At 45.7% G+C, this 25,905-nt stretch overlaps 1 protein-coding gene across 1 annotated transcript; it reads left to right on the top strand.

Annotated features, from left to right (window-relative positions):
- The first annotated feature begins 38 nt into the window (after positions 1-38).
- Positions 39-25,905, top strand: LOC134024612 (serine/threonine-protein kinase D3-like). The gene is made up of 19 exons (XM_062467175.1): positions 39-344; positions 890-1,720; positions 13,207-13,345; positions 15,547-15,678; positions 16,122-16,291; positions 17,646-17,835; positions 17,945-18,022; positions 18,175-18,358; positions 18,604-18,727; positions 19,039-19,116; positions 20,022-20,298; positions 21,253-21,305; positions 21,425-21,497; positions 21,781-21,887; positions 22,212-22,373; positions 22,498-22,596; positions 22,721-22,988; positions 23,598-23,683; positions 23,801-25,905. The coding sequence occupies exons 2-19, from the start codon at positions 1,202-1,204 to the stop codon at positions 23,972-23,974; spliced, it is 2,913 nt and encodes a 970-aa protein (XP_062323159.1). The 5' UTR covers positions 39-344; positions 890-1,201; the 3' UTR covers positions 23,975-25,905.

Here is a 25,905-nt window from a genome sequence, read left to right as displayed (position 1 = left end):
ATGGAAGGGGATGCATTCGAACTTCTAGTCCCAGAGCCCATCTGGTCCCTGTTATCGAATGTGAGTGTACGGGAGGATTATTACGCTGCAGCGATAATAGGATACGCATGAACTGGTTGCCTGGATGTAACTGACTACGGGGAGAAAGTTTTCAAAGTAAAGTAAAGTTGGTAATTGTGACCGGTAACTATCCAGAGCTCTTACTCGGAAGAAAACAGAGTTCGGAAACAAACCCACAAACTTTCCTCTGCAGACAGTAGCCTATTCACATGTGAATTTCTTAGAACGGGAACTATCACTCAATTTTGCATCTCTGTATGGGGAAAACCGCCCTTTTGAAAGAGGTAACGTACTTAAATATTTTCTCATAGGTTACGTATATCGAGATTGATTGAAGGCCTATCTGCAAACTAGTATCTGGGATGGAATAAACAATAGCGCGACGCAATTATAGGTTAATTAGCCCATACTTCACTTTTTTCATCTCGGGTGTAGCTGTCCGAATAAGACGCAAATCCAGATGTTCATTATTGTTATAGATGTCATAAACAGTGGAAATTACGCATATATTACGCAATAACCCATATCACGAATATTAGGCTATTAGTTGGTATTGCCATTTTGCAATTAATGTAGGCTGAATAAATTCAGATTGTGTAGATCATAGCGATTCTTCAAATACAGTTTTTCATGACTACAAATGTGTTGAAGCACCGGCCTTTCGCGTGGCAACCAAGATTAGTGCCACTAAGAGGCTACTCTGAAATCCAGAGGGGATATTTTCGGTTTTCAGCCAGCTGCTCATCAAACGAGTGTTGTTCCGATTTTGAACCACCTCTACCCCAACAGGATGGAAAAACGTTTACATGTATTTTTTTCCCCTTGGCAGATATCGGAAGGTTGTGAACTTCAAGAAGCGACTTCAAAGCTGCAGACGTGGAATTTAGAGGCTATCCGTATAAATAATTGCAGCCCCGGGCAGAAAATGTGCCGATGTTCAGAGGCTTGATTTTTTACTTCTCTTTAGTAAAGGCACCCAGACATGGTGACGATGGAACGTTTCTGGTAGTTATAGTGAAGCAAGAATCAACAGGTTCGGAGCAGGATTCGAACTTGTAGATGGCGTGAAGCATAGTAGAACCTAGAATGCTGTACGCATAAGTAGCCTATCATTCCACCTATCTAAAGAATATGTCATTACATGAAAGTATACTGCGACTCCAGTTTGCATGTCAGATGCAGTAGAACTGTCACTTATTTATTATGGATAGGCTATAATGCGAGGCAATATACACTTCAAAGTACCCGATGTTTTGAGAGCACTTTTGAGCTACCATTTTCAGTAGACTTGCTACATTCAATGTCGGTCAACTTTGCGCCTATACCCCGTCAAGAAGTCGTGAGCCAGACAATGTCTGCCTGCCAGCCCATGTCTGCCTGCACCAGCTCATCCCCTCCACCCTTACCTCGATTATACCCCGTGTCGCAACCTCCAGCCCCTCCGACACCCTCACCGTCCCCAAGTCCGCCGGCCACACTGTACAGCCGGCTGTCCAACGGAAGTCTAAGCGCCCCGAGCCCTACCAACTCTCGGGGTTCTTTCCATGGGGTCTCTTTTCTCCTCCAAATTGGACTGACCAGAGAAACAGTGAACCTTGACGGCAGCGACGTGTCCCTCTCTGCAGTGAAAGAGCTCGTATGTTCCATTGTAGATCAAAAGGTAAGTCAAATTGCATTATTTTCAGTCTGACCTACATTCCTGCTCATTTGACATGTAATTCTTTTGAAGGATAATCTCATTGATATTGACAGTCATTTGACCTGGCAGAATTTCGTATGCTAAATAGGCAATTTTTGTATGCAATGTATTGACACTTGTATTGTCCATTTAAATGTGAAAAAAAGAAGACAGGGTAAGAATGAAAAAAAAACATGAAAACAGTGTGTATAGTTGTGGTTTTTGGATGTTGGTGTCATCTCCTGTTTGGGTTTTTGCAGTGAATGTGGCACCTGTGTTTTGCACAACAGTTACAAATCATCCATTGTCAGCAAACAAAAACTTCTTGGCACGTGTTGGCAGAGGTGCGAAGTCTGCAGTCTCTTTACCATTTCTACTGTCTAGCCTACTTATTATTTATTTCCTACATGTGAAACTCTTGTAATCCATATATCCACAATACACAAAGAACAGTGTGTATTGGTGCAGCTTTAGATCATTACTAGTTTTCAAATCTTGAGCTCTGGATTAAGGTTTGAAAATGGGGTCAATGCAGTCAACTACTTATAGAAAGGGCACAGTTGAAGTGTGCACTAACTGTATTAACTTGACCCTGTACTGTCACAGTTGCTCTTATGATAATTTAGTGGAAATTAATTATTTCAGGCATGAATGCATTTCGGCATTTTACAATTTCACCTAGAAATTGTTTCACAGCTTTCACAGTTGTTTCACAGCTGAGATGCATGGCCAGGCTAGGTCAGATATGTTTGTCCTGGTGCTGTCTGATTTCATGAGTGCCAAAGGAAATGGCTGTAACATTGTAAGACCCAGCTCACTGTGTGAGAAACATAGGCAATATCAGCATTTTCTTCTTCCTCAATTTCAACTAGTATTTTGCCATGTTTAAGGACATGGTTGGGATGCATGCTAGCTATATGTTGCCTGTCTAAATGTAGGCTGTTGTATTGACCTCATAGAGTACACTTGAAGCAATGTCAGTTGCTAACATAATTACACATTTTAAATGTGGGTGCAATGACACATTTCTCATTGTGGTTTACGAGATGTTGCTACTTCAGGAAATTCTCCCACCAACCCCAGTGTCCCAGTGTGGGTGCAGTACGGAGTCTCCAGGCCCATATTTACGGCTATTAGATCATGTTTGTGGTCCTGTAGGAGGATGGGGGTGGGGGGGGGGCAGTCCCTGGGGTGTCCAGGAAGCCGCTAGGGAAGTTCCCCTCCCATGAAGGCCTCTACACCTTCCCAGGCTCCTGGCTCCATACCACCCCACTCCCACATCCCACACACATGTTACCACCACCCACCCAACTCACCCACACCAGGCCTGTGGTCTCCAGTCTGCAGACAAAAAGGTGCTGCAGAGGTGCAGCAGGCTCAATGCCATGCCGGCTTCCGACACAAGAGCTGAGACAAGAGACTCTGAAAATCTGTGGAAGCACGTCCTTCCATAAAATGGGACGTGTTGATCTTTTAAAAAAAAACATTCACTTTTGATGTACCAAATAGACAATGGAAAAGGATTCAGTTTGAAAAAGCACCCATTCAATAGACTTGTATCCGACCTCAACCTTTTAGCCTAGATCTGACTGCCTGGTTTGAGATTTAGAGAACACGTTTTCAGTTTGTAGGGGCTATTGTCACCTGAATGAGACAATATTAACTGGAATATCAGTTAACTAATGTTAGTTTTCATCAATGTTTAACAGCTGTTGCAAATATGCTGACTGGCAAACTGCTAACAGGTTCTTACAAATGCATATTGCCCAATGTTGCCATCTACAGTACCTAAAGGGACGTCTGCCTGCATATTTTACACTTTTTCTCGTCCATAGTTTTGGAAGAAGGATCCTTTTTTGAATCTCACAAATGTGGCACACACACTTGCATGCAGGGAGTGGCGGAACACACACAAACACGCATGCAAGGCAGGGTGTTTACCAGAGAAATTAGTATCTGACTTTTTCCCATCCTGCTGTTCTTCCTCCAAGAGCAGCCAGGAGCAGTGGGCAGCAGCAGTGCCCAGGGGCCAGGTCCAAGTGCTCACCCAGGTCCTTGCCATCGACCTGGGCAGGAGAGCGATCTGTTGTTTTTCTATTGGGGTCGTTTGCAGAGGAAACCCATGTGAGCACAGGGAGAACAGTCAAACTCCACTGCACGAGAAAGGGCCCACAGGAGCACCAAACCCAGGACCTTGTTGCTGTGAGGTGCAAAATTAAATTCACATGCATTGGGTTGTCTGACTGATGTCATGACAAAGTGACTGGTAGTGTGTTGCTGTGGTGTATGCCCAGCCCCCTCGTTTCTGTGGAACTGTGCTCTGTATGTGAAGTCGGCGCACGCAAGTGCTATGGGCTATTAGTCACAGCCAGTTCACAGAAAAAGACTGCAACACCAGTGAGCTCATCAGCTTGTTTACTCTCTTGATCGAACACGCAACTGTATGACAACCGCTGGTCAGTTTCAGATTCTTGTTTTGTTGTGTTGATTGTGAATTAATTCTCCTCACCACACTCTCCAGTATTGCTGTGTTGAAGGGAGAGGATCTGAGAGAAATTCTCATGCCACACAGAGCACATTAAATAGTGAAACTCTTGTCTTCAGAAGCTCTTCAGCGTTCTATGGCATGTCAACTGTTAGGCTAGTTAAACTCACATTTACATTAACTATGTTTAACTACATCACTTACTGGGAATGTGGTGGGCTTTTAAGACACTTTTCCAAAGGATTATTTATAACCTGTCTTATTTTAATTCCGAGAAGGGCACTTTCATTTTATGATCTAAAATCCTCTTAAATGTCCTTATGCGTATTAAGTGGAGTCATTCGAAAGGGATAAATGTTTTGGTGTTCTTCCTATAGGATCACCAGAATGGATCAGCAGGCTCTATGGGATCCTCTGAACACTACTGGCATGCTTACTCTTTATTCGACAGGAAAGGGTCATTATCACATTCCTGGAGAATGTGTTTAGCTTTAAGTATTTTCGATCCTTCTCTGGAAGCCTTAGGCTTGCGTAACATCTCTGTGACCTGTTGAATGGATAAAACATCCCAAATGAAAATGTAATGGTAACCATGTGTTATGTTGGTCTGTCTGTGTCCAGACAGCAGAGAGATCTCGGAATCTTAAGTTAATTGTGATGGTGATAGGTAATGGCATTTTGACATTGGCCATGCATTATCTGAGGTATTTACAATAAAGGCCATGACATGAATGAGGTCTTTTCAGTAGACAGTGTGGTTTTCAATAGCCTTTTTTATATTAAATACAGGTGCACACCAGATCTGATTAAACAGTCCAACTTTAATTCATAAGTTATTAGTCAATAGGCACAGTTGAGTTTCAGTCCCATAGCTGCTCTTGTTGTGTTTGATGTATTCTGCCAGGAAACCTTCAACAAACTCTCCAAAACACATTTTCTCTCTCACGCTGGTTCTTCCTGCCTGACAAGTGGCCCAGTGACAAGGCATGTCTTCGTTCTGGGGTCTCCCACAAGAAGGTACGACATTGACGCTGTGTGGCTGGGCCAGGCTCTGTGTTTGGTGTGTGTAGCACCCTAGCAACGTGTCTGGACTCCGGGGGGGGGGGGGGGGGGGGGCTTCTGGGTAATTGGACTGAATCTGCCGGCTGCATTCCCATCTGGTGAAATATTACCATCCGTTCTCTCGTCCATCTCCCCTGCCTGTCCAGCCTGTTCTGCTCTTTCTCTCCTCGATGCGCACCGAGCTGTCTGACGGACGGCAACGTTAGTAACCCTGTGAAGGCGGCGAGGTCTCATCCCTGTTGAACAAGCAGTGGCCCCCGAAGTACAGCTCCTCTCCACCACACAAACACACACACACACACACACCATCCTCTTTTAGACACTCGCTGTGACAGACAGCATCCTCTTTATGCCCTGCCTGCTGAAATGGACAGAAATAGTCTTGTGCACAAAGAAAAACCCCAAATAACGAAGGACCTTAGATGCTATGTAGAAGCTAGTTTCTGAGTGTTCACAGAAACGCTTGATATCTCCCCATGATAGACAACACTGTGTGTTGTATCCTGAGTGCCTAAGGCAGCATCATCACGCGCTTGTTTGCATGAGACACATTTGTTTCCCCCAAAGTGAAACAATGAGGAAGAATGAAGATCCGAAAGACTATCAAGATCATCTGATTCCTGCTGATCGTCAGTACAATGTCCTGGTGAATATCTGCTCATCTGTAATGTGGTACGGTAAAATGGCGGATGCAACCCGGTAGAGACATGTATTTCTCACACTCTTCATAAAGTTGGTAGAAAACAGTCCTAACCACACGCTGGAACAAGGGCCAAACAGAAAAGCTGTGAAAGCCTGTCATTATTTATTATGAAAGTGTACGCTATATCAGGATGGAATATCCCTGTCGACGCTCAACATTCCCATGGAAAGTATTAGGGTCAAACCAACACCTCGGCCATAACCTGTGGTCTTCCTCTCTCCCTGTTACCTTTCCACAAAAGGAAGATTAAAACACGATTTGACTGGCATCGATACAGACCCTGTCAGCAATGAGCGGAAACCAGGACGCAGCTCTTTATTATTATTATTCAGAGGCTTAAACTTGAAAACGGGCCCTCAGATCTCCGGCAACCTTATGATGCTGTTTGGTTTGGGTTGCCTGTTCAAACTCAATAGGGTAGAGTGTGTCCCTGGCCATGACTGCTGGATGACCCTGGCTGCTCGATGACCCAGCCTCGCAGCAGTGCCTGGACCCAGTAGACACTGAGCATTCTTTGTGCGTGTCGAAATGTATGTCAGAATGTCCAACGCGCTTTTATTTCAGACTCGTAGTCCAACAACGAGTCTATTGTGTCGCACCCCCAGAAAATAATATTATCTTAAATAATTAGCTTCATGCAGAGGGTGCGCTAGACTGCACTGTCCTTATCTTGCCAAGACAAATGGAGGGAGATCATGAGAGAGGGAGAGCAAACCTTCCTTATCACGCTGTTATACAGGCGCATATGGTCCCAGTTTACTCACCTTAGGCTCGGTTTGTTATCTGTTCAACAGAGCAGTCAGATCTGTATGTACAGCCCCTTAAGACCAGAGACATGAGAGGTGCATTGCATCGAACTGAAAGTGAGAGACAAAAACACCTTTGAGCATGACAGAGGAACCAGCTGCCACCGGCAGTGTACTGCAACCTTGAGGCTCAGCTAAAAGGAAGTGATCACATCACTCTTTGTTTTTTAAACCCATGTACGCTATAGAACAGCAGTCTTTCAGACCATAATCTAATTGAGACTTTCCTTAACATGTATGCTCCTATTTAGGTCCAATTTTCCAATGCCTCCAATCTACGCAACCTTTTCATTTGCTTTAAAAGTATATATCATGGGGTTTTGGCTTAGGGAATGGAAAAAGCTGCACAGATTGCCTTCAAAATTCAGTTTAATGAATAGTTTACCTCACCTCAACTCCCTGGGATGTATATGCTTGTCTTGAGAGAACGGCATGCATCTGGTAGTGCAGGGTTTGTTGATCTCGTATGGCAGCTGTTTGAGTGTGTGGTCTCTTGGTTGATGGCCGTGGCGGGTAAACCACAGTAACTGATGAATGATGGTTACACAGCTGTGGCCTTAATCAAATCAATTGAACCATGTGAGTTTTATGATTTCAAGGCTCTGTTTTAAATGTTAATAAATTACGTTGTGGAGAGGATTTTTCTGGGAAGACGAGCAGTATAAAGTTATAGTTCTTGTGCTTCTCTCCATTCTAAGCAACCTAGTTTGCCTTCCAAGGACATGTTAAAACAATGAGAGAGACAAAAAAACAGATACATGACCCCTAAAGCGACCCGGCCCCATCATTCTCCCACTCTCCCAAACCCACTTGTCTGGTATCACTACCGTGCTGGCCGTTGTCATGGCAACCACATGCACGGATCAGGTGGACCAGAAGGGGTATCAAGGCAGAGGCATCCACAGCTGCACCTAACAGGGGACTGTGCTCTCCACTTGGCTCCACTTAACCTGCCCACCAGCAGGCATTAGCACCACCCTGAGATCCACTGTGGTGCGCCAACACACTGAGCCAAGCGGCTGGCTCAGAGTGAACAGAGGTGACCCTTCAGGCCAGCTTCTCATAAACAAAACCATGGAAAATCAAGTCACTTCCAGTAGGGACCTGGATGTCATGGAGTTATTGTTCACGTTTCGTTGTTTTTCACAATCATTATAGTATTTGTGTTCATGCTACATACACACTGGTTTCTTGTTTCCCTGGAGGTCCGAGGATGAGTTCCAAGTGGGTCAGTTTACGTGTTGCAGCCCTTCAGTCCAGAGACCTGGGTAAAAAAGCTGTCCGTCAGCTCCAGGAACACTGGATTCTGCTGAGGGATTATCTCATGATACGAAGGGCATGGTTACACAATCTCCATTAAGAATGGCTGGGTTTCATCCACTGGCCAGGAAATGATTAATACCAAAGTGCCTGCCATTTCACTATATGGTAATACTGTAGAGTAGTTATGATTTTGCAAACGACAGTGATTATTTTGTCACCTCCTAACCCTCCGTTCCCTCACTTGCCTGCGATTGGATAAAGAGTAGGAAGAGAAGGTCTTGGAATTGTGATGGAGAAGGAAACAGGAAGTAGTGTACTGACCCACTTTATTATCAATGTTTACACTGCCCCTTTTCATTCAATATGCAAAATCTGATATTTTAAGCTTTGATTTCTGATTTGCATTTTGACTAAGACTAAAGGAGCGCCTGCTAGTAGGGTATTGGTATACGTATAGCCAGACCAGTAATGGGTACAATTTGCCAAAGCTAAAGGTCTTCACCTGCTGAACTTCCACCAGCTTCCTAACATACTCTGTTAATGATCTGATAGTTCATTCTATTCACTTAATGAGTGACTGTGAGTAACGGTCTAACTAATGGTAACATGATCTCGTTGCCACTTTGCGCAGTCATCGCTAGCGCCCAACCCAAGTCTGCATCAGTGATGCAACAGACGTACAATCTACCCCCATATATCGTCAGAAGTGTATCATCAGTTGTGGGGAGAAGTATTGCAAAAGATGAAGCACTACTATTTGCTATATGATTTCCCATTTACGTTGCATAAGAATTTGAGTCATTTCCGCTGGTGTTGCTTGTCCGTGCAAGAAACACCATGAGTGGGGGTGGTCTGTCCTAATGAGGCACACTGGTGAGAACCAGGTTGGGTTGCAGAGTGATTACCCTGTAGCCATGTTCTCTGTAACCATGAAAACAATAGAATAGTAACAAATTGCTCAAAGAAAATCCCAGGTTCATACTCGTTTTTGACTCATCGAAACCCACACGTGTTTCTTTGTCAAAAGAGTCCTAGAGTTCTTCTGTGTTTACAGCAGCCAAAGTGCACCTTCTCTCCCCAGTTGTTGGATGTGAAAACGCTCTGCCTGTTGCGCGTGACGAAGGGGCGTTCTCTCTTCCTCCGCTCCACAGAAGAGGGGGATGAGAGCTCATATCCGTTCAAGAAAAAGGTGTAGGTTTTCTGTGGATAAGTGTGGCTGGAGGGCGAGCTGCCTGCCTGTCTGTCTGCTGCACTTTGCACAACAGAGGTCCTTCCTGGAGTCACTAACACAAGGCCACAGAGAGAGAGAGAGAGAGAGAGAGAGAGAGAGAGGTCTCACAGGGGAAAGACACAAAGAAGAGCAGAGTCGGTGGCTTTTACATTGGCTGTTCATAAGATAACCTAGCCAACACCCTGAGTTGGTAAAACACTATGGCTGGCTGTGGGTCTGCATTGGAGTTTAGGACAGCGCTGATGTTATGCAATGACATACACACACTTACCAAATCCCTTGACTGGGAGGGGCACGGGAGGCACAGGAAGAGCTGTGTAATGTGAAAGGAATGCCTGTTCGGGTAATAAACAGGTCATGGATTATTGCTAGAGCACAAACTAAAATGATGAGTCTATGAGTGACAGTCTCGCTCAGCACTGAGAACAGTAACAGTGTGTTGTATGTTTGCTATCAACTGCCATCAACTTAAAACAGTGGAAGACTTACACATTGAACACTGTCCAAAAACACAATCTCAAGAGCAGAGTTATTCCCACAGAATTGGGTATTTTGTGTGTTTCAGGTACAAATATCGGGTACAACTACCCAGTTTTCTGTACTTGCTGCCCTTATATGGATTTTCTCCGTTGCAGTAGTGAGAGCATTGTGGGAGGCACAGAAACTGAGTTTTCTCGACCAAGTTGCTTTGAGAGAATGAAGCAGACACTTGCATCTCTCTAGTTGTTAATCGAGTTGTGAGGCTGTGAATCCTCAGAGCAATGCCTCCTTTAGTTCTTGATGACAACTTGATCCGAAAGTGAATGAGTACTTGGTAGGAAGACAAAATGTTCTTCTAGAGTGTATATAGAAAAATATTGATTAATTTGATGTTTATAGTGCGCTAAGATAATTCCTGAAGATATTTGAATGCACAGCTGGATGTTGTATAAGAATATGGGCTTCAGATTAATGTAATAATATACATGCCTGAACACGAGTGGCTGCTTTCAGACAGGATATATGATACACACAGATGCACACACACATACACACACACACATGCACTTGGCTCAGCATCTTATCACATGGTGGCATCACAACCAGAGCTCTTATCAAAGGTGCTGGGTTCAGGGTTACGGTACTGTGTTGCCCTGGTAAACACATGTAGCTGAAGACATAATATGTTCTTGTTGTCACAGTGGCAGTTATACAACATCAGCAGGAGCCTTCTTATTTGTTAGAGTGCACGTTAACCAATGGAAGGCTCACAAGCTAGTATTACCTGACAGACAGAACATGCTAACGCTAATGTACTCTTCTGACAATGCTCAAGTGATAACTACAGAGAATTAAAACAGTATGTAATGTAATATATCAATACAGTGTGTGTGTTTGTACTTGTGTGGGTGGAAGAGGGGCTTGTTTGATATCATGTGGTTTTATAATTAAGTGCATTATGGGTAGGCTAGATGGGATGTGATAGCCATCATTTAACGTAAATGCATCTAAAGTAATTACCCAGAAGGCAAGGCAGAGTTGCCATTACTGATGACACTGCATTGGCACAGTGAATGGACGAAGGCTTTGTTTAACGGCGTTGATAGATAGCAGAGGCCTTAACATTTGTACTAAAATGACACAATTTTTGGGACATGTTTGCTTGTTGTTGGACGTATTCTTGGCAGAAACTCGTGGTGGAACAAACCGTACTCCCTCCCCAAATACAAACATTTAGTTTTAGGTGCATTTTTGAAGATGAACAAGGACATGATGGAAGAGCAGAGTTTCATTCAGGCTCTGCCATTGTAGGAGAAAGCAACAAAGGGCCGAGGGCTGTGGTGATAGGCCCCGCAGACGTCAGAGGACCTTGGAGCGCTCAGTCCTGCTTCCTGTTGTTCTCTTAGGAAAAGCCTGAGCGAGGTGACAAGTCTCTGAGGGGCAACAAGCAAATGACCATTTCCCATTGATTTGTCCTCTCCTTAGCTTCCTCGCTAACTGAACAAAACTGACAGATGCAGCTTCAAAAGAAGCGCGCCCGCCTGACTTTTTTTTTAAACGGCTGCTCTCCATTCTTTACCACTGTCTTTACACCTGTTGTGGGTTCAGATGGTACGCAGGTTAGCAGCTTTGCACACGTTGCATTATTGATGCTAGCGCCACTCATGCATCACTGGGTGTCGTGTTTTTCACACATTCTCAAAGCACTTTTCCTCCTGTGCATCAACTGTTATTAACCCACTGCATCCTGGTCTTATTACGAGACAGTGCACTACACAATGCAAGCCAGCACGTTTTGGTGGAGGAGGAGAAGAGTGCTATAGGTCAGATTCACCCAAGAGACCTAGATTATTTACTCTCGATGGAGACTAAGTCTATGGGCTCAGATAATGGCATGAGTGCTTTGCAGATTAGAGGTAGGCGCCCAGTTGTTTACATGGCAGAGTTATGTAAGAAGCATCCTCCACTGGGACTATGCTATGCTACCCATCATTCCTGGGTAGAGAGCAGGCATCTTCGGGTCAGGAGGCAAACGATCACCGTGGTCCTTGAGTTTTTCGATCCACAATTTCTTTGGCCACCTGATCCAGAAAGCGCCAAGCCGACTCTGTGAGTCATTGGAATCCCACCGCTGGGTTTGATGAGTGGGGGAGGGGGAGGGGGAGTGTGGCAGAGGAGGGATTGTGTCTGGAAGAGTTAAGCCAGGTTAATGGTGGCTTAACGCAATGATGGAATGAGCGCTCACATTAGTTAGCGTGCAAAAGCTTTTCATTAGCAGATGCCTTTTTTCTTGTTGGTACAGCTCTTCTCTCACCTGGGCAGTTGTTGAGTGTGGAGGTTATTTTCAGGAAGCCTATATGAGATTATGTGTCAGGGAAGTGCTATGAGGTTGTTTTGACAATGGCTTTTTGTAAGGGGATTGCAAATGATGTTCCATCCTGACCTCTTCTAAGAAGTTTGCACAAAGTGTAAATCACAAGGTTTGTGTAATAGGTCTAGTGTTTCCTGTGATAATCCTTCATACAATCTTGATTAGATATTAATATAACACCTCTCACCAGACAATATTAAAATGTTATCCTCTTTAAGCCTAGCATGGCCATCAACAGAAGGTATTCTTCCATCGTTGACAGAGGAGATAACGGTTTATCGTTGAGACCGTTGCAACAAAAAAACACACTATGCCTAGAATATTTGCATGTTCTTGTAATGGAGGAACTTGTGAATCCCTGCTTCAAGTCAAGTAGCAGTCAGGTTGTTAAAGATGCTGTTCTCTCAATGCTCCCTTCTGTTTACTTGGTTTGAGGCTTTGTGGTCCGTCTGTGTGTAAGTCGTTTGTCATTTGGTCGATTTGGAACTGTGTGGTTCAGTCTGGGAAGGAAGGAGGGGTGTTGCCATGGTTTGACTCTGTCAGGCGGCGGCAGGTTGTTTCTGCTGTGCGGCGTCTCGACGTCCCTGTGTCATATTGTCGGGGCTGTGGCGTGGCACCTTGAGGCTGATGGCCGCAGGGTGTCAGTGACAGGGCCTCAGGCATAATTCATGACCTGTGGGGAGATTAGTCGCTCCTAATGAGAGACGTGCCGCTTCCGCTCTGCAGCCTGCGGGTTCCATTTCCTGCTGTTGTCACTCTCACCGGAGCTGCACGCTCCATGCAAACTGCACCCCAACCAGTTTCCTGTTCATTCTCATCCTTGATGATCCACTGATCTTGCTATATGCACGATAAGGCTTTAGCTGCTAAATGAATGAATGTACATGTCGGACTCAATGCACACTCTTAATAATTCTGAAGTTCAATTTCAGTTGGTCTCGTAGATAGGTTTTTACTATTTCCCCTACTGGTTATATATATATGTATGAGTTAAATAGTACTGCAACCTATTTCCAATTCGTTTTTACATTGAACTCTTGTCTACCCTCCCCCACCCCTCCTCTCAGTTCCCAGAGTGTGGCTTCTTCGGCATGTACGACAAGATCCTGCTCTTCCGCCATGACCTGAACTCCGACAACATCCTCCAGCGTCTCATGTCAGCGGAGGACATCCACGAGGGCGACCTGATTGAGGTGGTCCTCTCTGGTGAGTGGTGTTCAGACGTATTGGTAGACACTTTGCGTCATTCCACAAAGCCAGCAACTCAACCTCGGAATAAAATAAATCTAATGTAGTGATGTTAGGTTATGTTAGATGTCATCATGCCTTAGACTTTTACATCATACTCTATTCATGAAAAAGTCAATAAACATTGTTGGCACCCTAGTCATTGTTTTTGCAGCAGTGTAGCCCAATGTTATTAAGGTTCTGAAGCATTGGCACAGTCTGACTTCAGGGGCAGTTTCTGGTCTAATATAATGGTGGCTTATATAAGGGTAGTGTGAGACACAGTAACCCCCCATTACACTCCTGAGGGCTGCTCTTTGAATCCTTCTGGCCTTCCTGTACCACCACTTTGTATTCACAGTGACACCCTGAACAGGCCATGTATAATATTTTTGGTGAGATTCTCATTTCCTCTGGCAGTGTCTTTTGGCCCCAAGGGCTGAAAGGTTTAGGTGTGAAACCCAACCAACCCCCATGAACATCTGTGCACCCAGAGTCTTTTAGAACAGGATTCTACATGCCAGACGTTAAACATAGAGCCTGACCGCACAAGACTCAGCCCCAGGGCCACTTCCTCCCGGGGGGGGGTTTCGGTGTAGGGCCCCACAGAGCTGGAGAGGTAGGAAGTCAGTTCATCCTCACCAGCAGGCGCCTGTTGCTTTCGTGCTCTTGGGGTTGGAAGCCATGTTTCTTATCCGTGCCAGCACAGACAGACAGACAGACAAGCAGACAGACGGGCTGTGTTCCTCTTCCACACTCCTCCGATCCCCCTCACCTTCGGCTGACATCTCTGCTCCAGGTTCGCTGGAGTGTATTCGATGTGTGTTGAGGTCGCATCACTCAGCAGGTGGCCAAGTCTGATCTCTCGTGGTTTTCATCTCAAACTTACCAGTGTCATAAGTCATTTATTACAGTTGGTGATTCGGAGCCTGTGTTTGATATTGGTGACAGTGAATGAATGTGACTGTTGCACATGTTTCCTCACACGGTCCCCTTCTTCAGCCACCAAAGTTCTTAAACACACCCTTCTAGAGTCTTCTAGTGCATGCTACAACTCCAGTTTATATCATAGATGGCGCTTATTGTTAAGTATGGTGTCACAAGGGTCAATCAGCACAAAAAAACCTTGTGCACTACATCAGTTTTCATTGTTGATGAGTAGACACTAAAATACACTGAGTACACCGTTTATATTTACATGCATTAACAAATAATGGATCACATCTCAGCGCTGAAGATAAGTGATCAGTTGTGTATTTTTCCATCACTGGGTTTCTCTTACTGAGGCACACTCCTCTCTACCAAAGGAAAAGTCCCCCATCCCAAATTCTGGCTTGTGTACACTTTGGGAATGTGGTTGCTATGGTGCTGTTTTCCATTTCAATCGCTAGGTTTAGGAGATGTCCTTCATGTTGGTGTTTTGTAAATAAAAGAGACGATCCTCATGGGAACTAACTTTATTAATCTCGGAGATGGAGAAAAATTCACAAAACTCTGACATGAAGTGAAAGGATGGGAACAGAGTAAAACAGTTGAGAGATGACACAAAACGACTTGGTGCCAGCAGGGAAATATCAAACATGGACTAGACGAGCGTGAGTTTTGTGTGCAGGAAGGAGAGGAAAGGCTGGTCATCAGTCAAGTATCACTCATCAGTTACCAGCTCCAAATATATCTACATTCAGATGACTCACCGCTGTCCACTACTATCTGCGTCATGTCAACTAAAGGGAGCGTCACAGTGACAACCTTATTTCAGAATGAACATCTAGCAACAAGATCAAACACCGGCCCACACAGTACACAGTAGTCCCTCTGACTAACGACATTGCTATTAGTATAATTAGAAATCCGGGCTACAAATAGAACTCTTGATATGAAAACATGGTCCATGGTAACACACGATTTAAGGAAGTGCCATTTGCATTTCCATGGTTTGATGGGACTTTTTTTTTGTTTAGCATTTCACTTTACGTTTTAGGCCTTTTAATGACTTGGTCCTGACTCATCTCAGAGATGGCTTTTGCTGTCAGACCTGATAATTTGTGTCCTTGAATGTGCGTTTATTTAAATATAATGATTCTCAACTGCACTTCTCCCATGCCAGTAGATCAATTATGTTGCCATTAGTGTTTTTCTTTCCTTTTTTCGTAAAGTGTGTGCGTGTGTGTGTGTTCCAGCTCTCGCTACCGTCGAGGACTTCCAGATCCGCCCACATGCCTTGTACGTGCACTCCTACAAGGCTCCGGCCTTCTGTGACGACTGTGGGGAGATGCTGTGGGGCCTGGTCCGGCAGGGTCTGAAATGTGACGGTAAGTCTGGACCTTATACACCCACCCCGGGCCCTCGGCTGGGCCTCTCCGACAATGGCCCACTCTTACACTCACACTTGTGAGGCTTCCCTCAAATCAAGGTCCAGGCTTCTACATGGCCCGAATGAAAGTGTATGCCACAAGATCTCTGGGTGGTCTGTCTGGTGTCATGGTGTCCTGATCTCAGCCTCTGAGTGGATCTTACTGTAGTGAAATGTGGTGTTAAGGCTTTGTGGGGCACGCTAACTACAGCCAATCACAAGGGTTGAAATGCTTTGGTTTCTGTTGCCACAATTGCTGGAATTACAAGTCAAGTCAATGCAGGGCTACTCTGTCTGTGACCTGAATCTGTCTCCATCCACTCTCATTGAGCAGACACAGTAGCCAATAGAGACGGACCTACCGCTGGCTTAACTCTGGTCCTCTATGATGTTCCTTCCCAGGATGTGGGCTGAACTACCACAAACGCTGCGCTTTTAAGATCCCCAACAACTGCAGTGGTGTGAGGAAGAGACGGCTGTCCAACGTGTCCCTCCCTGGAGTCCTGCTGTCAGTCCCCCGGCCAGCCCCCATTGAGCATGTGCCTGTACCCCAGGAAGAGATAGGGGAGAGGGTAGGTCTCTCTCTCTCTCTTGCTTTCTCTCTCTATCTCTTGCTTTCTTTCTCTATCTCGTGCCTTTTCTCTCTCTATCTCTCTCTCTCTCTCTCTCTCTCTCTCTCTCTCTCTCTCTCTCTCTCTCTCTCTCTCTCTCTCTCTCTCTTGCTCTCTCTCTCTTGCTCTCTATCTCTCTTTCTCTCTCTGTCTGTGTGTGTGTACTGTTGGACTGTAACCCTGCTGGAATACCCCTTACTGTTGGTTGTCCTCCTGTGTGTTATGAGATTGAAGTTGTATAGAAAATAACATATATTTGTACAGAGCATCTATGTAACCATGTAACCCCCCCCCCCAAAAAAAAAGAAAAAAAAAGAAAATCTATTTCAAATGTCTCCCACACTATTACATTTATATGCACCCAGAAACATGCAGACACACACATACAGACACGTGTGCATGCACTAATGCTTTTGCACAAAAGCATGCACACACACACACATTCCATGTACAGGCAGGCACACAAACGAGACTCACTCAGGAGCAATGGCTTGAGGCAAACCAATGGTTTTTTCCATCCAGTCTGGCCAATTAATAATTGGGATCCTGAGAAGTGTGTATACACTCTGTATACATCCCAAACCTAAAGTCCTTTTCACTGCAGAAACCCTGCTCTTAAGTGAATCCTTCTTTTCTCTGTGCCTCTCCATTATACCTCACACAGTATTGAACCCTCTAGACATACAAAGGATAACATTTGAACAGTAAAGACAACTTAATAATGCTTTGTTCTTCTGCCCCTAGTGGTTAAACAATGCTCCCATTGATTAGCTGTCCTTGCTGTTCATGTTTTTTCAGGTCTAAAAATATGAATGTGAGCTTTTGTTCTAGTCAGTGAACAGTGCTGTTTCGTGTGTTTTTCAAGATGCTGCACAGTCAGGCGAGCTGGATGACATAGATGCCTGAAACAAAGCCTTTTCACAAACTCCGCTCACCATCACCGAATCAAATCGTTACTTTTGTGTTGGTGTACACCAAGGTCACTCCTTCAGAGTAGCGCTGCACATTTGCTACTTTTTATGCTGTTGTGCAACCTATACTTTCTTAAGAAGTCGTGACTGATATCCTGACAGAATGAATTAAAATGTACTCGGTGAAAAGCTAGGTTGAACCTGTCAGAAGATTTTTTCACACACACTGCGAGCTACCAGTTTGATTTCTGTCATGGACCTTTCTCCGTGCGATGGTTTTCTAATCCGTTTCCTCCACTTTCATCTGTTGTTCGTTCCATGTACCCCACTCCATTCCGCCCCTCCCTCCTTCTCTTTCTTCTTCCATTCCTCCTGCTCTCTCGCTGACCTGCTCTCCTCAACAGCGCCCTCTCCTGGGAGCTGGGAAGCATAACTCCTTGTTGAGTGGCAGGCCCATTTGGATGGAGAAGATGGTGCTGGGTAGAGTCAAGGTGCCCCACACGTTCTCGGTCCACACCTACACCCGGCCCACCATCTGCCAGTACTGCAAACGCCTGCTCAAGGGCCTGTTCCGTCAGGGCATGCAGTGCAAGGGTGAGGGACTCCACCCAGGGAGAGATCAAAGTTCATGAGGATCGAACAAAACGCATGTATGTAATACATTTAAAAAACATTCAATGGAAAAAACGTTTTGTTTTTTCAGATTGCAAATTCAACTGCCATAAAAGATGTGCTGCCAAAATACCAAGAGATTGCCTCGGAGAGGTCGTCTTCAATGGAGGTAAGGACGTTTCCTTGTTGGCTCAGTGTGTGTGATGTATCCATGACACGTGGCTGAGCAGAGGAATGCCTCCTCATGCAGTACACAGTGGACTCTATCCTTTTCCCTCCTCCGACTCACCCCTCATCCACCTCCTCCTGCCCGCCCTCCAGAGCCAGCCAGCCCGGGCCCAGACTCGGAGGCCACCATGGAGGTGGACAACAGTGATGTGAACAGCGAGGGCAGCCAGAGCATGGAAGACCCTGAGGAGCCCTCCACCCCGGACGACAAGATCTTCTACATCGAGGGGTCCTGTCTGGATGGCGAGAAGGACGAGGAGACGGTCAAGGCTATTAGGTAGCGCTGGTCTAATGCTCATTTATCTGCTTTGGATGCTGGTAGGGTCAGATTCTGAGGGTCTCCGTGTTTGTTCTCTGCTGTTATGTGCATGAAAAGTTACCACGCCTACAACAAGCTCAGTGTATGAACAAAGGATAACTTATGTTCGTAAATAAAACAAATGAATATGTTGTGTATAGATAGACATTTGAATATATGGTGTGTGTGTGTGTGTGTGTGTGTGTGTGTGTGTGTGTGTGTAGCCCCTGCACCAGTAGTAACATTCCACTGATGCGTGTGGTCCAGTCCATCAAACACACCAAAAGGAAGAGCTCCACCATGGTCAAGGAGGGCTGGATGGTCCACTACACCAGCAGAGACAACCTGGTGAGATATCCTCCACGTCTAGACCATGTTCTGAGTGGTTCCTCAAAGGTCCTGCTGTCTGGGAGAAGAACTGGAGAACCTAAAAGGAAACTTTGTTTAAAAGGTTCCAGTCAGAACCTGTTTGGATCAGACAGAGCCCATTTGCGTACCAAACAGAATTGAGCTTCCAAAGAACCATGTCGATGGTGCATTTTGTCCCCTGAACAGCTTCTGCCTGGAAAGTTCTTTTTATTTTTGTGACTGTTTTTCTAGGAATGTGTTGCTGTTGAAATGTTAAGGTCTTGAGTAATAAAACTGGTTTCATTTTTCAGAGGAAGAGGCACTACTGGAGGTTAGACAGCAAGTGTCTGACCATGTTTCAGAACGAAAGTGCGGCCAAGTATTACAAGGTACGACGTTGGTTGCCGAGGTCTCCCCTTACACGTCCTCATCCAAGGAAAGCAATTAGTGAGATAAGGATGGAGAATACTTCAGGAAGTGTAGAAGTTGATTCTCCACGTTGTGTAAGGCCCAGTGTTTTCACCACAAGCCAGGCCCCGCTTAATGTTGCATGTGACCCATAGTATACAAGCCGAATTTCACATATCCTTTGAAGCTCAAAGCAGGAGAGAGCGGAGAGTCTGAGAGACAGTCTGAGTCAGTGAGGTACGGACCTGTGGTTTGGGGGGGGGGGTGTGGGGGCTTCCCTGCGGTGTGTTTGGCTGGTTTTGTTTGTCTGGCTGGCAGCCAGTACTCGTGCCTGGATTGGGGGGGAGGGGGCATAGCCACGTCCTGCCTTTTAAATCGGGGGGTGGCTTCCCCCCGACGAGCCCCCCTGTCATGTGGTTCGCTCTGCAAAACCACAGGATTCATCTGATACTGGCGACAGAGGCGTGCGGCGGCCGGACGGAGCGGGAGCCCATTGGCTGGCCGGGGTTCTCTCGCTTTCATATGCTTTTCCTCCTGGTGGGTGTGTTGGCCCGCTCCACTGACAGAGGGGAGGAAGGCGGAATTTTAGAAGTGGGCTTGAAAAGCTCCCGCTCACTTCATTTCTCAGACTGTCAGGGAGTGGAGGGAGTGGAAAGAGGCCTTTTAGATGAGAGGAGAGACGAGAAAGAGGTGCAGCTGAGAGACTAGCCGGGACCATTAGACACAACCTGGTTCCATAGGTTTGTTTATTTATGGAGAAATCGGGAATCTAAAGAAATCTGATCTTTTGAGAGCTGATTGGATTACTCTAGATCTCACATGCTGTTTTATTGGCTCAACATCCACTGTGACCCACGGTGACCTCTGACCCAACCTCCATCTACAGGAGATCCCCCTGTCAGAGATCCTCCAGGTGGAGCAGGCACGGGACTTCAAGAGCCTGGCCCAAGGCAGTAATCCCCATTACTTTGAGGTCATCACAGCCACAATGGTGTACTATGTAGGGGAGAATAATGGAGGCCACTACCACAACCCCGTGCTGGCAGCCTCTGGTGTGGGCCTGGAGGTGGCCCAGAGCTGGGAAAAGGCCATCCGGCAGGCCCTGATGCCCGTCACCCCCCAGCCCAGTGTCTGTACTGGTCCAGGACAGGGAAAGGACCACAGTGAGTAGCTAAAACGTTGTTAGCATGACTGAAATCGCATTGGCTTTAGGCAGACATCAAAATGTCAAATCTATGTTGATAAATGGACATCTACAATGTGCTGTAATATTGAGGAGTGCTTATGTGAACGATGTGTTTGTTGAGAAGGGGAACATATTTGTTTGAACTCAGAGAGAGATTGCTTTGTGCTCTCCAGCTAGCATAGTCTGGTATGGCCCGTAAATGAAATGGGGACATTTTAAGTATATTTAGGGATTTTCAGGGATTTTCTGGTCCAGCTCCTTTTGATTTCTCTCAGACAGAAGTGGCCGCTGATGTGAAAATCTACTACTGGATTAAAAGACAGTGACATAAGTGAGCTCAAGTCAGTGAATCCCTAGTGACACAATACTAAGTACAAATAAATAAATAAGATGGTAAAACCCCCTTTACCCAGGTATATTTAGATGTAAATTAATGGGCTGAGGGAAGAGTTGGATGGGGCCAAACTCCAGAAATACTTCGATACTGACATGGTAACAACCTGTAGAGGCTAGCAACACAGGCCCCACTGCCTCCAAGAGTCCATCTGAACTTTAGCACCTCATTGGTGAGATTTATTTGTTGTATTTCTCAGAGCACACATTGTCCATGGCTGTATTATGTTGTATTGATAATGTTACATAAGCCTACTCTCTCTAGTGAATGGCCCGGTTAAATGGTATCTGGTGCCCCAGTTCCAGTACCAGACATTTGGTATGGATCACTGGCACTGACCCAAATGTCCTAAACCCTTGTTCACAATCAATTGCTGCAGGGAAATGTACTGAAAAGGCTGTGCTTTACGTCCACTTTGTTTAAGCTTGAGGGATTTTTTGTAGAATAGTAAACTGGACTATATATTCAGGGTTTGCCTTCAATTAAAATATGATCCTTGATGATTCCGTTGTCATATTTTTTCTCTTGTGTCTACAGAGGACCTCTCTCTCAGCATATCTGTGTCTAACTCCCAGATAAAAGAGAATGTGGTAAGTTTACAAAGCCTAACCAATAGTCAGTGTAGTCAGTATGAGGGCAAAGTAGTATCGCTCATGAATGAAGGTCTAAAGAAGAGTTATGTTTTCTGTGTGTTATCCTCCTCTTGTAGGATATCAGTTCTGTCTACCAGATCTTTGCTGATGAGGTCCTGGGTTCAGGGCAGTTTGGGATTGTATATGGAGGTAAGACTAGCCTTTTCTCCTCCTCTTCCAGCCAGGCGGCTGGTTCTCTGCATGTCCACAGTTTCCTTTCTTTCTAGTGGCTTCCACAGGGAGGGGAGCACGGCTTGTTTTTCTTTCTATGCTATGCAAATAAACTTTTATTGGCGGAATTCCTTGCTGTCTGTCTGTTCTATAGTTTCAGACAGTGGGGGGAAAACACCAGCAGTTAAATTGTCGCAGTCTGCGATGAATTGTATGAACGTTTCACTGGTTCCTTATGAATCTTGTCCTGTCTCGTTTGTAGGTAAACACAGAAAGACTGGGAGAGATGTGGCGATCAAAATCATTGACAAGATGCGGTTCCCCACCAAGCAAGAGAGCCAGCTGAGGAATGAGGTGGCCATTCTCCAGGTAGGAGGAGAGCATAATAGCACAGCAGTCCTGCAGCAAATGCTTTTTTCAAATAAGTTAAATGATCTGAGCTTGATAGATCTGTCTTGGCATAGTCGAACCAATGGACTCGCTCCAACAAAGTCCAATTTTGAGACTGAAGGCCACTGAGTCCAGCAAACTATTTGGCCCCAGAATATGGACTAGGACATTGACTTATACGTTTCAAATTCAGATCTAAGGACAGGATAGAACAGCCCATGAGCCTACTGTACAGTGTGCTATTGTACTTATTAATGAAGGACAGAACTCCCAGAGTGTCATGCGTTTTGGTCTTCCTGTCAGAACCTCCACCATCCTGGGATCGTGAACCTGGAGTGCATGTTCGAGACCCCCGAGAGGGTGTTTGTCGTCATGGAGAAGCTTCACGGTGACATGTTGGAGATGATCTTGTCCAGTGAGAAGAGTCGCCTCCCCGAGCGTCTGACCAAGTTCCTGGTCACCCAGGTCAGCCCAGCTGCCTCAGAGCGGGAGCAGCACCTTCTACCACTGAGAAAGAACCCATACAGCCTCCCTGGGAACTGAGAGTGAGCCTCTTTGTGTGTGTGTGTGTGTGTGTTTGTGTGTACAGATCCTGGTGGCTCTGAGGCACCTCCATTTCAAGAACATCGTCCACTGCGACCTGAAGCCTGAGAACGTGCTCCTGGCTTCGGCAGAACCCTTTCCTCAGGTGAGCTCTTTAGACTTCCAGTACACTAAAACCTGGGACGGGGACGGGGACGTGATGTCACTGTTGTACCAGAGAGACGAGAAAAGCTCTGACACCGCCCCGCTGTTTGTTTCCCGCCCCACAGGTGAAGCTGTGCGACTTTGGCTTTGCCCGTATCATCGGAGAAAAGTCCTTCCGGCGCTCGGTGGTGGGCACGCCGGCGTACCTGGCGCCCGAGGTGCTGCGCAGCAAAGGCTACAACCGCTCGCTGGACATGTGGTCCGTGGGCGTCATCGTGTACGTCAGCCTGAGCGGCACCTTCCCCTTCAACGAGGACGAGGACATCAACGACCAGATCCAGAACGCTGCCTTCATGTACCCTCCAGCACCCTGGAAGGATATCTCTGGGGAAGGTCAGGATGAAGTGTGTGTGTGTGTGTGTGTAAGAGAAATACAAAGATAGAGTGTGCAGTACAATACATACATCAAGTAAGTTTCCAGTAAGTTTACAGCCAATCTGGATAATTATCTCGGCTGCCATGTAACTCCTTTTAGACAATACCCATGCTCTTACCCAACCACCATCTAATTGTCCATTTCAACATGGCTGTAGAGTAGACTGTTGATTCAGCCTATTCACAGACAATCTCCAGTGGTGGTAGGAGTTTCAGATTACTCCAGGCCCCTGACTAAACGCACCTCTCAGAACTGTACTGAATCCCCGTGGGCGAGCATAAAGACCACCAACGTGTCTGTTTCCCAGGGTCACTGTGGTTTTAACGGGTGGTCTTGACCTCTCAGAGGGCTCTTTTGAGAAGTCCCTCACCTCAGAAAGAGTTCCAGCCTGTCGTCTCAAATTAGACACGGGGCAGAGCTTCAATGCAGGCTGTGAGCAGTGTGTTCTTTACGGGTCTGCGACGTCAGCGGTCTAGAGAGGAGGATGAGAAGCTGGTTTTGAGAAGCAGTTGGTCGGGTGTTCTTCGATACCCATGCTGATGCAGTCTTGTTTGGCTCCTCTACAGCCACAGATCTGATCAACAACCTGCTGCAGGTGAAGATGAGGAAGCGTTACAGTGTGGACAAGTCTCTCAGTCACCCCTGGCTCCAGGTAAGCCCTCTCAAGCTGCTCTTACGGGGGTTTGACATTGTGATTGTCGCATGAAGCCTTTCGTGTTTTGGAACGTGCCTTTGAGACTCAGAATCCCCTGTGTCGTCATCTCTACAGGACTATCAGACCTGGCTGGACCTTCGAGAGTTTGAGACTCGCAGGGGCGAGCGCTACATCACGCACGAGAGCGACGACGCGCGCTGGGAGGAGCACGCCGACGAGAGAGGCCTGCACTACCCCAAGCACTTCATCATGGCACCCAACCTGGATGACATGGAGGAGGACCCCTAGTGGCCTGGAGGAGTGCCCGCTTGTGTTTGAGCTGGAGCCCACACTGGGCACCCACATGCCACATCTGTTAAACTCCCTGTTCCCTGGAGCCTGCCACTGTTTAGACTAACACGGGAGACACATGGACATGCATGTACTGTGCGTGCGATGAGGTGTCACTGTACCACATGGAGCAGACAGGAGCCGCTGCCCAGGTGTCTCTGTGGTAGCACAGTGATTGACCTGAGAAGGCGAGTGACGAATATTCAGGCGGTTCCGTTTTCTTCAACATTCCAGAGATCTCACGTGGCTTTTTCTCCGTCTCCACTGACTGCCTTTCTCTACAAGCCATATTCGACACGTCTGTGTTTTGGGATAACCCTTCAACAGAAATAAACTTCTGCACCGCCATTCAATCCAGGGAAGGGCTAGCCTATGTTTTTGGACCATTCCAAAAGACGTTGAAGCTTTCAAGCTCCGTAGCCTATTTTTCGAACGTTTGTATCATGCGTATTTTAAATCTTCTCACTTTCATGACTACATTTACCTCGAGAGTGCTATTTTTTAAAACATTCATTTCAAAAGTTTCATGAAATGCTATTGAACTGGAACACTTACTACATCCGAAATATGCTAATGTTTTGAATATAGTGAATATATATTTCTTTCTTTTTGGGTGATGTTTTTGCACTATTGGTTTACTCCTTGAATCGTTGGCTTTTTTGGCCATGAATGAAGAAAAGTTGGGAATCAGCAGCTGCTACACACAGTCTTAAATATCTCACTTTAGATAATGCCTTAGAAAAAAGTGTTGTGGTGAGATTTAAACCTGAGAAAGAATATTTACTGTTGTCATTCTGTCCTTTTAGAAGTAAGAACATTTTCATCCAAATCGCCTTAGGTTAGCACTAAAGTTTCCAAAAACATTTGAAAACTATCTGGAATCCTATATGAAGGTAATGATTTTATGCTCTCCATAAAAGCCATAAAAGACTTTTTTTTCATATTTTGTTTTCGTTTTTTCGACTTTTCCAAACATCCCATTTGTTGTCATGCATCTTTTTTTTAAGATATTGTTTTGCCCTTTTTCTTGGCTTTGTCAGACAGACAGTTGAGTGACAGGATATGTGGGGGAGAGAGAAGGGAAGACGTACAGAAATGGCCTGAGCCGTATTCGAACCCGGGCCCCCGTCAGGGCTATGGCCCATATGGTTTTCACCCTACCCAGTGAGCTTACAGGGCGCCCAACTCATGTCATCTTCTAAACTCTGCCTTAATCCCCCCCCCCTCCCCCGCTTTGTTTGATTGCATCACATGGACTCTTTTGTTACAGTGTAAAAACGATGGTGCTGCATGTGGAGAACTGAATTGAGTTCAAGGCCAGGTTCTCCATGGCCGTGAGCGACTAGGCAGAGATGGCACACTCAGGAAAGGAACAGGACAGAAACCAAGGATAGCAGCACATGGCTACAGCATTCTATATTCAAGCCTCTGTGTTTGTGATACAGATATGTGAGATGTACTATGTTACACCGTGTCAAAGAAGACAATGAGAGTTGTTAGTTTGCTGTGAGAGGTGGATGCAGCCTGTTATGCCTTTCAAACAGTGTGGTGGTGTGTTGCTATGTGGGTCCTCAAACTCAGAAAATATCAATATTTTTTGGGGACTGGTCATCCAGTCAAGATGTGGTATGCCCCACTCCCTCTCGCCTTCTCTATTTTGGTATGAAGATATTTTCGATTTTCAATGTTACTGACTTGGACTGTGAATCAGTTAGGTATGAATTTTGCCATAGTGTAAGTGTATATGTCTAGTAGGCTATACAAAGCACGTTTGTGTGGGTGATGAAGTAATCCTGAGAATCATTTTAAGTCTGCTTCTGCCACTGGATTGGCAGAAGTTATGTTTTCTGTATTTTAGGATTGACATATCTAATAAACCTGTCTCTTAA

The sequence above is a fragment of the Osmerus eperlanus genome, chromosome 8 (assembly GCF_963692335.1).
Source record: "Osmerus eperlanus chromosome 8, fOsmEpe2.1, whole genome shotgun sequence".
Lineage (NCBI taxonomy): Eukaryota > Metazoa > Chordata > Actinopteri > Osmeriformes > Osmeridae > Osmerus > Osmerus eperlanus.
This window is presented reverse-complemented; position numbering and strand designations above follow the sequence as displayed.